General features: G+C 45.3%; 1 protein-coding gene across 1 annotated transcript; it reads left to right on the top strand.

The window, feature by feature from the left end:
- The first annotated feature begins 6748 nt into the window (after positions 1-6748).
- LOC102450530 (olfactory receptor 5AR1-like) lies at positions 6749-7687 on the top strand. Its single transcript, XM_006136547.2, has one exon. The coding sequence runs from the start codon at positions 6749-6751 to the stop codon at positions 7685-7687; it is 939 nt and encodes a 312-aa protein (XP_006136609.2).
- Positions 7688-15332: the final 7645 nt, after the last annotated feature.

The following is a 15332-nucleotide window of genomic DNA, read 5'->3' on the forward strand; positions in this document are numbered from 1 at the left end:
AAGGGGTGAGAGTAAGTGAGTGTCGGTCTTTCCACCCTCTTTGGGCAAGGGGAGCTCTGCGGCTCTACATGTCGGTTTGGTGCGCTGTGCTAATGAATCTCTCGGGCATCTGATAATGGCATTTACATTAGTCTGTATCAAACCCCCAAGACTTAGAGGAACACACCAGCTTCTCTGGCTACATCATCACCTATTTTTTCCAACCAAAATTGTCCTTCCTTTAGCTCAGGTGCTAGTAGCTGGGGCTTTTAGTACTGGAGGACTATAATTCCATGCCTGCCCATCACTATGGTGTCTGTACAGGTGTGTGACTCTGATGCAGGACAACAGCCCGTACCTGCTGACAGCAGAGAGAGATGTGCTGGTGCATCTCCTTCCACCAAAATTGACACTTTTGTGCAATGAGAAGGTTTATACTGAGATCTGTGATCTATGGGACAAGATCCCAGGAGCCAGTGGGAATTCCTGAGCTCAGAGAGACACAACAACAAATTAATGAGCTAAGGGAATGTCAGCCCTGGAGCTGATACCTTGGGGAATAATTTGTTGCCTTCTTTTCTCCTACATTAGTTAGTGATGCAATTTCTATTAGAGTTGCAGAGTCCATGCTTGAGGGATATTTCATTCTTCTCTTCTCACTTGAAGCTGGGTCCCATGTAGAGTTGACCCAGAAAGTGTGTGTTTGTGGAGACCCACATCTTCCAGGTGAACATTTGCCATTTCAGCTCAGAAACAAAATACACAAGGATGCCCCAGGTACCACATCCCACCTTGTCTGCTGGGCTACATCCCCCTCTGGCACATGCCGGTCTGTTCTCCTGCAGAACTGACCTGAGACATCGCTAGAGTCCCACAGCCATCATTGGCTCAGAAGGGGAATTTGCTTTAGGAAGGAAAATATTTCCATGAAAAACGAATTGGAAAGAAAATTCTATTCCACCCAAAAACACTTTTAAAGAAAGTTGTCCAGCCAGCCTTCGCCCCAGGTGGGGAACCAAAGGAGCAAAAAGCCCCATCTCCATTCATGATCTGCCTGACTTCCATCCTGTCAGGGGTAAGGACTGGTGGAAGGAAGGACAGAAGGAAGACAAAACTCTGAGATAGGCATATTTCACGAGGAGTAACGGTAGTTCGAACTAGGAAGCCTAGTTCGAACTACCTAGTTCGTGCCCCGTGTAGCCGCGCTGCACAGGGTTCGAACCAGTGGGGTTTTAAAAATGGCAGCTCCCCGCTTATGCAAATGAAGCCCGGGAAATTCAAATCCCGGGCTTCATTTGCAAGTGCGGTATGCCTACATTACCCCGCTAGTTCGAACTAGCGGGGTAGTGTAGACATATCCTGAGAGAGTCATATTCCTGAATATCTGTAATCAGCAGGACGATTGCCCAGAAAGTTCAGGGCTCCCAATTTCTCCACTTTGAAGTTAGATGAGACCTGCTCTATCAAGCTGAGTGGGACCCAAACACAGGGAAGAGCTGCTTTCAGCTCCTGGTGACTGAGGGGGCCTTTCAACAACCATCAGCTAGACGTCTTGGCCAGGAGAAAACATTTATTGGCCAGGGATCCATAAGGAGAGAAAGACTAGAACAATGAGGACCAACCAGTCCAACAACATCCCACCATCATGCTGAGAGGGGATGATCTGGAAGATATGGAGCAGTTCTCCTACTTGGGGAGTATTGTGGGCAGAGATGGAGGATCGGATAAGGATATCAATGCTAGGATAGGGAAAGCAACAGCTGAATTCAAGACTCTTCATCCCATATGGAGCTCACAAATAGTGTCTGTGAATACAAAACTGCAAATCTTCAGCACAAATGTGAAGAGTGTGCTCTTGCATGGATGCAAGACCCTGCGCACTAAAGAGTCTTTAAATCACAAATCACAGACATACATAAAGAGATGCCTGAGGTACATCCTTCACATCAAATGGCAAGACTTTGTCACAAATGAACCCTTGGAACAGAGCTGGACAAGAGCCACTTGACATTCAAATCGAGAGAAGAAAGTGGGGATGGCTAGGCCACACTCTCAAGACACCATCATCCAGCTTAGTGTGTCAAGCTCTCCCATGGAACGCCGAAGTAAAAATCAAAAGAGGAAGACCTCAGACAACATGGAGAAGATCTACTGAGATTGAAGGACAACAACTGGGGTACTCCTGGAGTCAGCTAGAAGTTTTGTCTTGAGATTGAGGCTATGGCTACACTAAGAATCACCATCTTCAGCACCGTTGGTCTGATGCCTTCAGTTCTGCTAGTATATGAGTGCCCCCTGCCAATGGACCAGCTCAGCCCATGGTGGACGAGGGCAAGGAAAACCTCTCAAAGACACATCTATACACACTGATACAAACTAGCTACACTTCACTCCTGACCTAACCGGGTGCCACCCCCTGGTGTACGTAGACACCACCATTGCCTTGTGCATGATGGTTTCGTCAGTACATTCCTCTCCAGCATGGTGTAATCCTGCAGCTGGGTCGGTGTGTTCCTCTTACGTGCATGTGTGTGTGAGGGGGGTATTTGTATGATCCCTCTGGAACGTATTTACGGCTTGTGCCTAGTCCCTCTGAGGAGAGGTTCTGCAACATCTGCCCTGTGCCTGCCAGATTCTGTGAGCAGGCCCTTCCTCTTGCTCACAGGTCAACTTTTTTATTGTCAATGCCTTGACTACTGTTCCCTAGGCCACAGGCCTCAACCCAAGCTTAGGCTGCAGGCCCTCCTCTTACTACATCACCATGTCGTAGGCAAACAGGCCCTGTCAGCCTTTAACAGAAAGGGCAGCGAGCCCTTCATGGGACTGCAAGGAAGGTCTCATCCCAAGGAGAAATTTCCACACTCATGGAAGGGGGGTTTCTATGGACATCCTTAAACTACATCTCTGAATCAGTAGCTGGGTCAATTGAAGAATTTTGCGGAGGGTTCGTGCAACCTAATTGTCTCGCCCAGGGTGTGGAGAGTTTGTCAGCCCCATGTATCAGAGTTCGGTTGATGTAATTTTTAAGCGTAAAACACACCTCGGGGAAGTTACCGATGGAAAAGACGTTTTGTGGGGCTCCCAGTGATCTTTGCTGTTAAACTGCTGAGGAACCGTGGCATGCTCATGCTAATCAGACTGAATTCTCAGTTTGACATTCCCATGCTGTGTTTTCCCCTGGGGAACTGGGATTTTTTAGATTTCTGGGATTCTACATCCATCCTCCCCTCCCCCAACATTTGTAACTGAGCTGATAACACAGAGGAAAGCCATGACTTATGTGGTGTGTTATGCTGCTTTGTGGATTTCTGTGGGACTAATCAGGGGCTCCTTTGGGCAGTGATGTTGTACGGCCAATACATGGACATCTGTGAGCCTCTGTCGACAAAAGCCTGTAGTCTAGACATACCCATCATGTGATGAAGTGCGTTTTGCTCACGTAAGGTCGTGTAACTGTGTATTTTTGTGAGTCTCTAAAGTGTCGCTCGAGTTCCCTCTTGTGGCCACAGATCTGTGTCCACAAACTTCTCTCTGATTGGCTCTGAGAATGGAGGTATCCCAGATGTCCTTTCTTCTCAGTCTCCTGGGAAGAAGCTGCATTGTCCTTGACCTGTTTGGCTATGTCTACACAACAAGCAGCTATTTCGACATAATGTTGGAATAATGTCAAGCTGGAGGACTGCTTACAATGACTCCTATGACCCTCATTGTATGAGGCGTTAGGGAAGTTGGGGGAACAGTGCTCTCTCTCAAAATAAGTGCTGTGTAGAGAGCACCAAAAGTCAAATTAAGCTATTTCGTCTTAATATAGCTACACGATTATCATAGCTCAAATTACGTAGCTTATTTTGAGTTTAGCCCTGCTGTGTAGCCATGCCCTATCATGGCTTTGAGATGAAGTCCTCACTGTACCCTGTCCAGGGTTCTGCAATTTGCCACAGCCCATCATGGCTGGTCTTCAGCAGCCAGACCACGGCTACAGCTGAGTTTGCAAAGCAGCCCACACTTGGAGCTGACCATAGTATCACTATCTTCCTACTCAGTCCCTAGGTCTGCCTGGCTTGAGCTCCAGAGAGGAACTGCCAGACAGTATCCCAGCAGCTTCTCCACATCAGCTTGTTGGGCCCTTATTGGCTGTAGCAGAAGCAGCCACTCTAGCTTGCTTGGAGGACCTCTTCTCCACTCTTTTTCCTGAAGCAGGGTATGGCAGCTCCACAAACGTCTAGCAGGGGGCTTCGGGCCTATCCACCCCAACACACACCTTCCCCCTCAAAGAAGAGTGTGGCTGGGGTGTGTCCCTGAAATTAGAAACTTCGCCTCCATGAGAGAAAAAAATCAGTGTTCCCATTTTGGAATGCCAGGCAATGCCCAATATTGAAGGCATAAGGCTGCAATGCCGGATACCATTGTGTAACCTGGGGGTTTATGTCTTTCATGACTTGCCACCATCTCAAAGGTGAGCTTACTGTAATGGAGAGCCTGGGTTTGGTGAGCTTTTTCTAAATTTTCTTGGGCAAATCTGGCTGCCTGGCCCAGATGTTTCTCCATCATTCTCGCATCTGTGGGTTCAACAGGCTTGCTCATCCCATGTTTCTCTGAAAAGATTTAGTGTCCCTCGAACCACCAGCCATATAACAACTAACACGGAGAGAACCCTCTTGAGGCCTTATTAGATCCTGGACCACAAACATCAAGTAGGAAAGTAGCTGGTCCCAATTACAAGGGTCAGTATTTAAAAATTTCCTCAATTAGCTCTTTAGGGTTCGATTGCACCGTTCCACCAGGCCGTCATTTTGGGAATGGTAAACGACGGTTCGGAGAGGCCTCAACTTGCAACATGTCCAACTCACTGTTAACAATCATGATTTGAAATTTGTCCCCTGGCTCATCAGGATTTCAGCAGGTAGGCCAAACCAAGAGGAAAGCTGTACCAGTTTGGTGCCTACAGTTTGCTCAAGTTACTGAGCAGAAAGGAACTGCTTCTGGATAACACATGGCATAGTCCACAATGACCCATATGTGCTGCTGGGCATGGACACTTTTACCAAGGGGCCCCCAATATCAACCCCCTGTTCTTTCAAAGGGGGACCCACAAGGGTATCAGGAGAGCCTGCCGTGAACCTTTTGTTGCCACTTCCTGGACATCCTTGAAGGATGCGCAAAAGTTAGCAGCCTCCTTATGTGTCCCTGGCCAGAAGAATCAAGCCAATATATGAGCGAATGTTTTCTCCTGCCCAAGACATCCAGCTGATGATGTTCAATGTGCATATGTAGAACTTCTCTTTTGGCCTCTTGAGGCACCAGGAGCTGATAGAAGCTCTTCCCTGTTTTTGGGACCTGCTCAGCTCGATAGAGCAGGTCTCGTCTAAGCTTAGAATGGAGAAATTGGGAGCTCTGAGCTTTCTGGGCAACTATCCTGTGTATTACAGCTATTCAGGAATATGCCTCTGTCAGAGTTTTGTCTTCCTTCTGTCCTTCCTTCCACCAGACCTTGCCCCTGCCAATATGGAAGTCAGGTTGATCATGAATGGAGATGGGGCTTTTTGTTACTTTGGATCCCCAGCTGGGGTAAGCCTGGCTGGACAATTTTCTTTAAAAGTGTTTTTTTGGGGGAATTGAATTTTCATTCCAACTGGTTTATCATGGAAATATTTGCCATTCTAAAGCAAATAGCATGGCAGAGAAGGTGGGATGTGGTACCTCTGTATGTTTTGTTTCTGACCTGAAACGGTAAATGTTCAGCTGGAAGATGTTGGTCTCCACAAACACACACTTTCTGGGTTAGATCCACACAGGACCCAGATTGCAGTGACAAGAGCAGAATGAAATATTCCTCAGGCAACTCTGATAGAAATTGCATCACTAACTAACATAGGAGAAAAGAAGGCGCCAATTTATTCCCCAAGGTATCAGCTCCATGGCTAACATTCCCTGAGCTCATTAATTTGTTGTTGTGTCTCTCTGAGCACATTGGCTCCCAAGATCTCATCCCGTAGATCACAGAGCTCGGTATAAAACTTCCCAGTTGCACCAAAGTGTCAGTTTTGGTGGACAGAGACGCGCCAGCCCATCTCTCTCTGCTGTCAGCAGGTACGTGCTGTTGTCCTGCATCAGAGTCACACACCTGTACAGACACCATGGTGATTGACATGCACTGAGTTGAAGTCCTCTAGCACTAAGAGATCTGGCTCCTACCTCCTGAGCTAAGTAAGGACACTTTTGGGTGAAAAAAATAGGCGATGATATAGTCACAGAAGCTGGTGTGTTCCACTAAACCTTGGAGGTTTGATACAGACTAATATAAATGTGACTATCAGATACCCAAGAAATTCATTAGCACAGCACACGAAACCGACATATAAAGCCCCAGATCTCCCCTTGCCCAAAGAGGGTGGAAAGACCGACACTCATTTACTCTCACCCCTTCTTGAGATAAGGAAAAATCCCATCACATGGAGATGATTTTTACCATGATTCTCCCTCAGCAGAGTCACAAGTTGCTGTTTGCTGCTCGGTTTAGTAAACCGAAGACTTTCTGTGATGATTAACCACCATGTCCTTGTATGGGTGCAGTGCGTGAAATTGATCAATCAAGTGGAATGAGCAGCAATGAACATCTGCTAAGTGGACAGAGCCCTTCCCTGATCTCGTCCTGCTTCCTATTAAGAAACTGACCTCCTTTTTTCTTCACTTCTTTCATTACAATAAAGGAAAAGGTTCCCTGAGCCATCCCACTGCCGACCTGCTGCCTGATCTCTGCTCAGAGGAGATGGAAGAGGGAAATCACTCGGTGGCAACTGATTTCATTCTCTCAGGACTGACTGATCATCCGGAGCTGCAGGTCCCCCTGTTTGTGTTGTTTCTACTTATATATGTTTTCACTGTGGTGTGGAATGGGGGGATGATGGTGTTAATCACAACTGATTCCCAACTCCACACCCCCATGTACTTTTTCCTCTGGACTTTGTCTTTCTGTGATCTCTGCTGTTCCACAGTAGTAGCCCCTAAGATGCTGCAGAATTTCTTATCTGAGAAGAAAAGCATTTCCTACACTGCCTGTGCTGTGCAGATATTTTTCTGTATCTTTTTCAATGATTGTGAGTGTTTCTTGTTGGCTGTGATGGCATACGACCGTTATGTGGCCATCCGTAACCCACTGCTCTATACGGTCATCATGTCCAGGCAGCGTTGCAACCTGCTGGTGGCTGCAGTGTGTGCTGTGGGGTTCGTGGATTCAGTAGTACATGTGTATCTGACATTTCAGCTGTCATTCTGCCGCTCTCATGTCATCAATCATTTCTACTGTGATATCCCCCCACTGCTCATGCTCTCCTGCTCTGACACCCGCATCAGTGACATTGTGCAGTTGGCTTCCATGTTCTACATTGTAGCGATCAGTGTTGTGACCACCCTCCTCTCCTACGTCTATATCATTTACACCATCCTGCGGATCCGCTCTGCCGAGGGCCGGCTCAAAGCCTTCTCCACCTGCGCTTCCCACTTGACTGCAGTGGGCATGTTTTATGGCACCCTCCTCTTTATGTATTTCCGACCCACCTCCAGCTATTCCATGGACACAGACAAAAGAGCTTCAGTGTTTTACTTGCTGGTGATCCCCTTATTGAATCCCCTCATTTACAGCCTAAGGAACCGGGAGGTGAAGGATTCACTGAGGAGAGCCATGAACAAACTCCTGACCAAGTTCTGAGTCTTATTGACTCAGTACTGGTGGAGAGATGGGAAATGGAAGCAGGTGACTTCAATTAGCATGTCGTTTCACACAGCCTATTGTGGTTTTATTGATTAATATATTGTTGTTATTATGCATGTGTCTGTATTCCAACACGGGCTGCAGGTCCCTGCTGAGATCAGGTCTGCATTTGACTACTGCCCTTATGTGTGCACAAGTATAAATGTGATGTGCTTTAAAATCTGGGATCTTTTGTTATTGAGAAAGGGGGAGGAGTGCAACAAATCTGGCTTCCTTTTTTTTCCAACGGTGTTGATTTCATTATGCAGTTCCAAGGGTGTTGTGTGTGATTTCTGGTGGTGTTTGTCCATCATTCTGCTACTCTGTAGCACTTTCTGTGGGGTTCTTCTATAGACTCCCCTGCTTTGTATCCTGGCAGAAGAAGGGGAAAGGTGAATTCCATTCCTCTGGCCAGTATTTTAAGTTAAGTAACAACAGAGCAAGTAATAGCAAGTGTAACATTAGCGAGAGGGAGCACGGTGCGTGCACCTCCTTTGTGACAGTCTTCACTGAACTGAACACAAAATTGCATGGAAAGAGTGAATTTTCTCTATCATATGCATTAAGCAATGGGTAATCCACGTTGCTGGACAGACAACTTTTCACTGGGTTATGTTCTCTCCTGGATCTTTCTCAGGGCTGGTCTATGCTAATCCTGCAATCCTTCAAGTCAACTTCATTTATACCGTCCAGGGGTACTGACACTGAGCGAGGGCAGTAGGAGACTTACGTGTCTGTTGTGGGGATCCATTGTATTTCAAAGCCCCTTCAGTAGCTTGGTACCAAAGGGCTAAGGGTGAAGAGTCTCCCCATTCCTAGACATGGGGATCTTTATCTCTGTAGGGAACATTACAGATCTGTTTAGATGCTACCATGTTTGCTGATGCTCACAGGAAAGGGAAATAGATTCTGTACTCTTGGGCTGCCCTGTCAAGCTGAGCACCCCAAAAGTCAAGGCACTAGCCATTCTTGAATCTCTTGCTCTGCAGGCTATGCCTGGCATGGCGTGATTTGTCCTACGTTCATCCCACTCTTAGAAACATGACGTCAGCAGCTTTGCAACATCGGAATGGAGGAGAAGGCGCTATTGAGAGCAGGTGGGGAGATTGTAAAAACTAAACAAAATTCTTTCTCTCTGCAGCAGTGAGGGATGGTTTCTCATTCGGGTATATGTGCTTGCTTATTAAAATACTGTGCTGGTTCCAAGCCTGCACGCAAGATAGTTTGTATACAATGAATGTGGGCTGTAAAACCTCAGCACTCGATGCAAGCTAATGAGCAGAGCCTGGACTTTGAAACTGTTCCCTCTGGAGTCCTGAACATAACCCGTTCCTATTCTCAGGGACAAATGTATGCCAGGGCTTGTCAGAGCTGAGTCCTGGCACCTCTTGGCCTGACAGTTTTGAGACTGACCATCATGGCTGGTCTTCAGCCACCAGACCTCATCTTCTGCTGAATTTGCAAACCAGCCCACATTCAGAGCTCTCTAAAGTATCACTATTTCCTACTCCATCCTTGGGTCTGCCTGGCTTGAGCTCCAGAGAGGAACTCCCAGGCCTTATCCCAGCAGCTTCTCCATATCAGCTTGTTGGGCCCTTATTGGCTGTAGCAGAAGCAGACACTCTAGCATGCTTGGAAGACCAGTTCTTTACTCTTTTCCCTGAGGCAGGGTGTGGTAGCTCCACAAACCTCCAGCAGGGTTCTTCGTGCCTATCCACCGCATCACAATATTGACACGAATATTTAAAAAGGACTCTAGAGGCGATCCTGGCATTTACAAATGGGCAAGTTTAACTTCAGTACCAGGCAAATTAGTCGAAACGATAGTAAAAAATAGAATTGTCAGGCATGTAGAAGAACATAATTTGTTGGACAAAAGTCAACATGGTTTTTGTAAAGGGAAATCATGTCTTACTTATCTATTAGAGTTCTTTGAAGGGGTTATCAAACATGTGGATAAGGGGGATCCAGTAGATATAATATACTTAGATTTCAGAAAGCTTTTGACAACACCCCTCACAAAAGGCTCTTATTTAAATTACATTGCCATTGAATAAGAGGGCAGGTCCTTTCCTGGATTGAGAACTGGTTAAAAGACAGGAAACAAAGGGATGGAATAAATGGTAAATTTTCAGTATGGAGAGGGGTAACTAGTGGGTGTCCCCCACAGATCAGTCTTGGGACCTATCCTGTTCAACTTACTCACAAATGATCTGAAGAAAGGGGTAAGCAGTGAGGTGGTAAAGTTTGTGGAATGATACTAAACTGTTTAAGATAGTCAAGACAGAACTTCAAAAAGATCTCACCAAACTGAGTGATTGGGCAACAAAATGGCAAATGAAATTTAATGTGGAGAAATGTAAAGTAATGCACATTGGGAAAAATAACCCCAACTATTCGTACAGTATGATGGGGACTAAGTTGGCTACAAGAAATCAGAAAAGAGATCTTGGAGTTATCGTGGATAGTTCTCTGAAAACTTCCACACAGTGTGCAGCAGCGGTCAAAAAGGCAAACAGGATGTTAGGAATTATTAAGAAAGGGATAGAAAATAAGACACAGAATATCTTTCTGCCCCTGTATAAAACTATGTTACACCCACATCTTGAATACTGTGTACAGATGTGGTCTCCTCACATCAAAAAAGATAATTCGGCCTTGGAAAGGGTTCAGAAAAGAACAACTAAAATGATTGGGGTTTTGGAACGGGTCCCATATGAAGAGAGGTTAAATCGACTGGGACTTTTCAGTTCGGAAAAGAGGAGACTGAGGGGGTTATGATAGAGGTATATAAAATCGTGAGTGGTGTGGAGAGGGTAAATAAAGAAAAGGGAACAGAGCATTTAATGGGAGCAGAGGGAAACCCATCCCGTAGTTGGGACCCTCCTCCCAGAGGATGCTGCGGTATCCTCTCACACTGAGGATACCTCTGATAGGGAGGGAATGCCAGTTAGGAAGAGGCAGGTGTTAGTAGTGGGTGATTCGATCGTTAGAAACATAGATTGTTGGGTTTGTGATGACCGGGAGAACCGTATGGTCACTTGCTTGCCTGGTACGAAGGTTGCGGATCTCTCGAGGCATCTGGATAGACTTATGTGTAGTGCTGGGAAGGACCTGGGGGTCGTGGTACATTAGGTACCAATGACATAGGGAAGGGTAGGAGAGATGTCCTGGAGGCCAAATTTAGGCTGCTAGGAAAGAGACTGAAATCCAGGACCTCTATGGTGGCGTTCTCGGAAATGCTTCCAGTTCCACGCGCAGGGCCAGGTAGGCAGGCAGAGCTTCAGAGTCTCAATGCGTGGATGAGACGATGGTGTAGGGAAGAGGGGTTTAGATTTATTAGGAACTGGGGACACTTTTGGGAGAGGGGGAGCCTATACAGGAAGGATGGGCTCCACCTAAACCAGGGTGGAACCAGACTGCTGGCACTAAACATTAATAAGGCCATAGAGCTGTTTTTAAACTAAGAGATGGGGGAAAGCTGATTGGTGCGGAGATGCACGTAAATCGGAGAGAGACTTCTCTTAGAGGAGAATCCGTTGATAGAGATTCTCTAAGCTGTAGTCAGAAAGGGTACGTCTAGACTACTGCGTTTTGTCGACGGAAGTTTTGTCGACAGATACTGTCGACAAAACTTCCGTCGACAAAGAGCGTCCAGACACATTGAGTTCTGTCGACAAAGCAAGCTGCTTTGTCAACAGAACTCCATAGTCTGGACGCAACGTTACAGGCAATAACACCTTCTGTCGACAGAGTTCTGTCGACAGAAGGTGTTATGCCTTGTAAAATGAGGTATACCAGCGTCGACAAAACTGCTGAGTTCTGTCGACGTTATGTCGACAGAACTCAGCAGTAGTGTAGACGCTGGTATAGTTTTGTCGACAAAAGTCCACTTTTGTCGACAAAACTAGGTAGTCTAGACACACCCAAAGAGAGGAGGAGAGAGGGCAAACCATGGGCCAGAGCTGACAAACAACAACATACAAAGGAATCCAATGCATCAGGGAAGGGCAGACAAATAACCAGTGGCAAATTTTTAAAGTGCTTGTACACAAATGCTAGGCGTCTGACTAATAAGATGGGTGAACTAGAGTGCCTCATATTAAATTAGGAGATAGACATAATAGGGATCACTGAAACCTGGTGGAATGAGGAAAATCTGTGGGACACAATCATACCGGGATATAAAATATATAGAAAGGATAGAGCAGGCCGGGTGGGTGGCGGAGTGGCACTGTATGTGAAAGATAATGTAGAATCAAATGAAATAAAAATATTAAGTGAATCAACATGTTCCATAGTATCGCTATGGATAGAAATTCCATGCTCCAATAATAAGAAATTAGCAGTAGGGATATATTACCGACCACCTGACCAGGACAGCGATATTGACATAGAAATGCTGAGGGAGATTAGAGAGGCTACCAAAATAAAGAACTCTATAATAATGGGGGATTTTAATTACCCCCATATTGACTGGATACATGTCACCTCAGGAAGAGAAGCGGAGATAAAATTTCTCAATGGCTTAAATGACTGCTTCTTGGAGCAGCTAGTGCAGGAACCCACAAGGGGAGAGGCAATTCTCGATTTAGTCCTGAGTGGAGTGCAGGATCAGGTCCAGGACATAACCGTTACAGGACCGCTTGGGAATAGTGACCATAATATAATAACATTCAACATTCCTGTGGTGGGAAGAACACCTCAGCAGTCCAGCACCCTGGCATTTAATTTCAAAAAGGGGAATTACGCAAAAATGAGGAGATTAGTTAAACAGAAATTAAAAGGCACAGTGACTAGAGCCAAATCCCTGAAAGCTGCATGGAAACTTTTTAAAGACACCATAATAGAGGCCCAACTTAAATGTATACCCCAAATTAAAAAACATAGCAAGAGACCTAAAAAAGAGTCACCGTGGCTTAACCACCATGTAAAAGAAACAGTGAGGGACAAAAAGGTATCTTTTAAGAAGTGGAAGTCCAATCCTAGTGAGATAAATAGAAAGGAACATAAACACTGTCAAATCAAGTGTAACCATGTAATAAGAAAAGCAAAAAACGATTTTGAGGAACAGCTAGCCAAAAACTCAAAAAGATATAACAAAATGTTTTTTAAGTACATTAGAAGCAGGAAGCCTGCTAAAAAACCTGTGGGTCCCCTAGATGATCGAGCTATAAAAGGAGCAATCAAGGACGATAAAGCCATTGCGGAGAAACTAAATGATTTATTTGCTTCAGTCTTCACGTCTGAGGACGTTGGGGAGATGCCTGAATCTGCACCGTCCTTTCTGGGTGATGAATCTGAGGAACTGTGCCGGATTGAAGTGTCATTAGAGGAGGTTTTGGAACAAATAGAAAAACTTAATGTTAACAAATCTCCGAGACCGGATGGCATTCATCCAAGGGTTCTAAAAGAACTTAAATGGGAAATTGCTGAGCTATTATCTGTGGTTTGTAACCTATCCTTTAAATCGGCTTCCGTACCAAATGACTGGAAGGTAGCAACGTGACACCAAAATTTAAAAAGAGCTCTAGAGGCGATCCTGGCAATTACAGACCGGTAAGTCTAACTTCGGGCAAATTAGTCGAAACAATAGTAAAGAATAAAATTGTGAAGCATGTAGAAGAACATAATTTGTTGGACAAAAGTCAACATGGTTTTTGTAAAGGGAAATCCTGTCTTACTAATCTGTTAGAGTTCCTGGAAGGGGTTAACAGACATGCGGACAAGGGGGATCCAGTAGATATAATATACTTGGATTTTCAGAAAGCCTTTGACAAGGTCCCTCACCAAAGGCTCTTGTGTAAATTACATGGCCATGGGATAAGAGGGAAGGTCCTTTCTTGGATTGAGAACTGGTTAAAAGACAGGAAACAAAGGGATGGAATAAATGGTAAATTTTCAGATTGGAGAGGGGTAACTAGTGGTGTACCCCAAGAGTCAGTCCTGGGACCAATCCTTTTCAATTTATTCATAAATGATCTGAAGAAAGGGGTAAGCAGTGAGGTGGTAAAGTTTGCAGATGATACCAAACTGTTTAGGATAGTCAAGACAGAAGCAGACTGTGAGGGACTCCAAGAAGATCTCACCAAACTGAGTGATTGGGCAACAAAATGGCAAATTAAATTTAATGTAGATAAGTGTAAAGTAATGCACATCGGGAAAAATAACCCCAACTATACGTACAGTATGATGGGGGCTAATTTGGCTATGACAAATCAGGAAAGGGATCTTGGAGTTATCGTGGACAGTTCTCTGAAAACTTCCACACAGAGTGCAACGGCGGTCAAAAAGGCAAATAGGATGCTAGGAATTATTAGGAAAGGGATAGAAAATAAGACCCAGAATATCTTACTGCCCCTGTATAAAACTATGGTACGCCCACATCTTGAATACTGTGTACAGATGTGGTCTCCTCACCTCAAAAAAGATATTTTGGCCTTGGAAAGGGTTCAGAAAAGGGCAACTAAAATGATTAGGGGTTTGGAACGGGTCCCATATGAGGAGAGGTTAAAGCGACTGGGACTTTTCAGTTTAGAAAAGAGGAGACTGAGGGAGGATATGATAGAGGTCTATAAAATCATGAGTGGTGTGGAGAAGGCTGATAAAGAAAAGTAATTTATTAGTTCCCATAATAGAAGAACTAGAGAACACCAAATGAAATTAATGGGTAGCAGGTATAAAACTAATAAAAAAAAGTTCTTCACGCAGCGTGTAGTCAACCTGTGGAACTCCATGCCAGAGGAGGCTGTGAAGGCTAGGACTATAATAGAGTTTAAAGAGAAGCTGGATAAATTCATGGAGGTTAGGTCCATAAAAGGCTATTAGCCAGGGGATAAAATGGTGTCCTTGGCCTCTGTTTGTCAGAGGCTGGAGAGGGATGGCAGGAGACAAATGGCTTGATCATTGTCTTCGGTCCACCTTCTCTGGGGCACCTGGTGCTGGCCACTGTCGGGAGACAGGCTACTGGGCTAGATGGACCTTTGGTCTGACCCACTATGGCCGTTCTTATGTTCTTATGTTCTTATTTATTAGTTTCTTTTTCTTCTCTGGACAATGGATCTCCAACTCACCCACTCATCACATCACCTCAGAGGGGCCTCCCCGTTTGGCCAAGAATTTACTTTTGGAGTAAGGTAGCAGCAACAAGAGCAGAATGAAATATCCCTCAAGCATGGACTCTGCAATTCTGATAGAAATTGCATTACGAACTAACATAGGAGAAAAGAAGGCGACAAATTATTCCCCAAGGTATCATCTCCAGGGATGACATTCCCTGAGCTCATTAATTTGTTGTTGTGTCTCTCTGAGCTCAGTGGCTCCTGAGATCTTGTCCCATAGATCACAGATCTCATTATAAACCTTCCCAATTGCACCAAAGTATCAGTTTTGCTGGACAGAGAGGCGCCAGCCCATCTCTCTCTGCTGTCTGCAGGTACGTGCTGTTGTCCTGCATCAGAGTCACACACCTGTACAGACACCATGATGATTGACAGGCACTGAATTGAAGTCCTCCAGCACAAAAAGCCCCAGTTCCTACTTCCTGAATTAAGGAAGGACACTTTTGATTGAAAAAAATAGGTGACGATGTAGTCACAGAAAC

Source organism: Pelodiscus sinensis, chromosome 4 (assembly GCF_049634645.1).
Source record: "Pelodiscus sinensis isolate JC-2024 chromosome 4, ASM4963464v1, whole genome shotgun sequence".
NCBI lineage: Eukaryota > Metazoa > Chordata > Testudines > Trionychidae > Pelodiscus > Pelodiscus sinensis.

What these genes read in the sequence shown, in the direction of transcription:
- LOC102450530 (XM_006136547.2), top strand. Translation starts at nt 6,749, where the DNA reads ATGGAAGAGGGAAATCACTCGGTGGCAACTGATTTCATTCTCTCAGGA.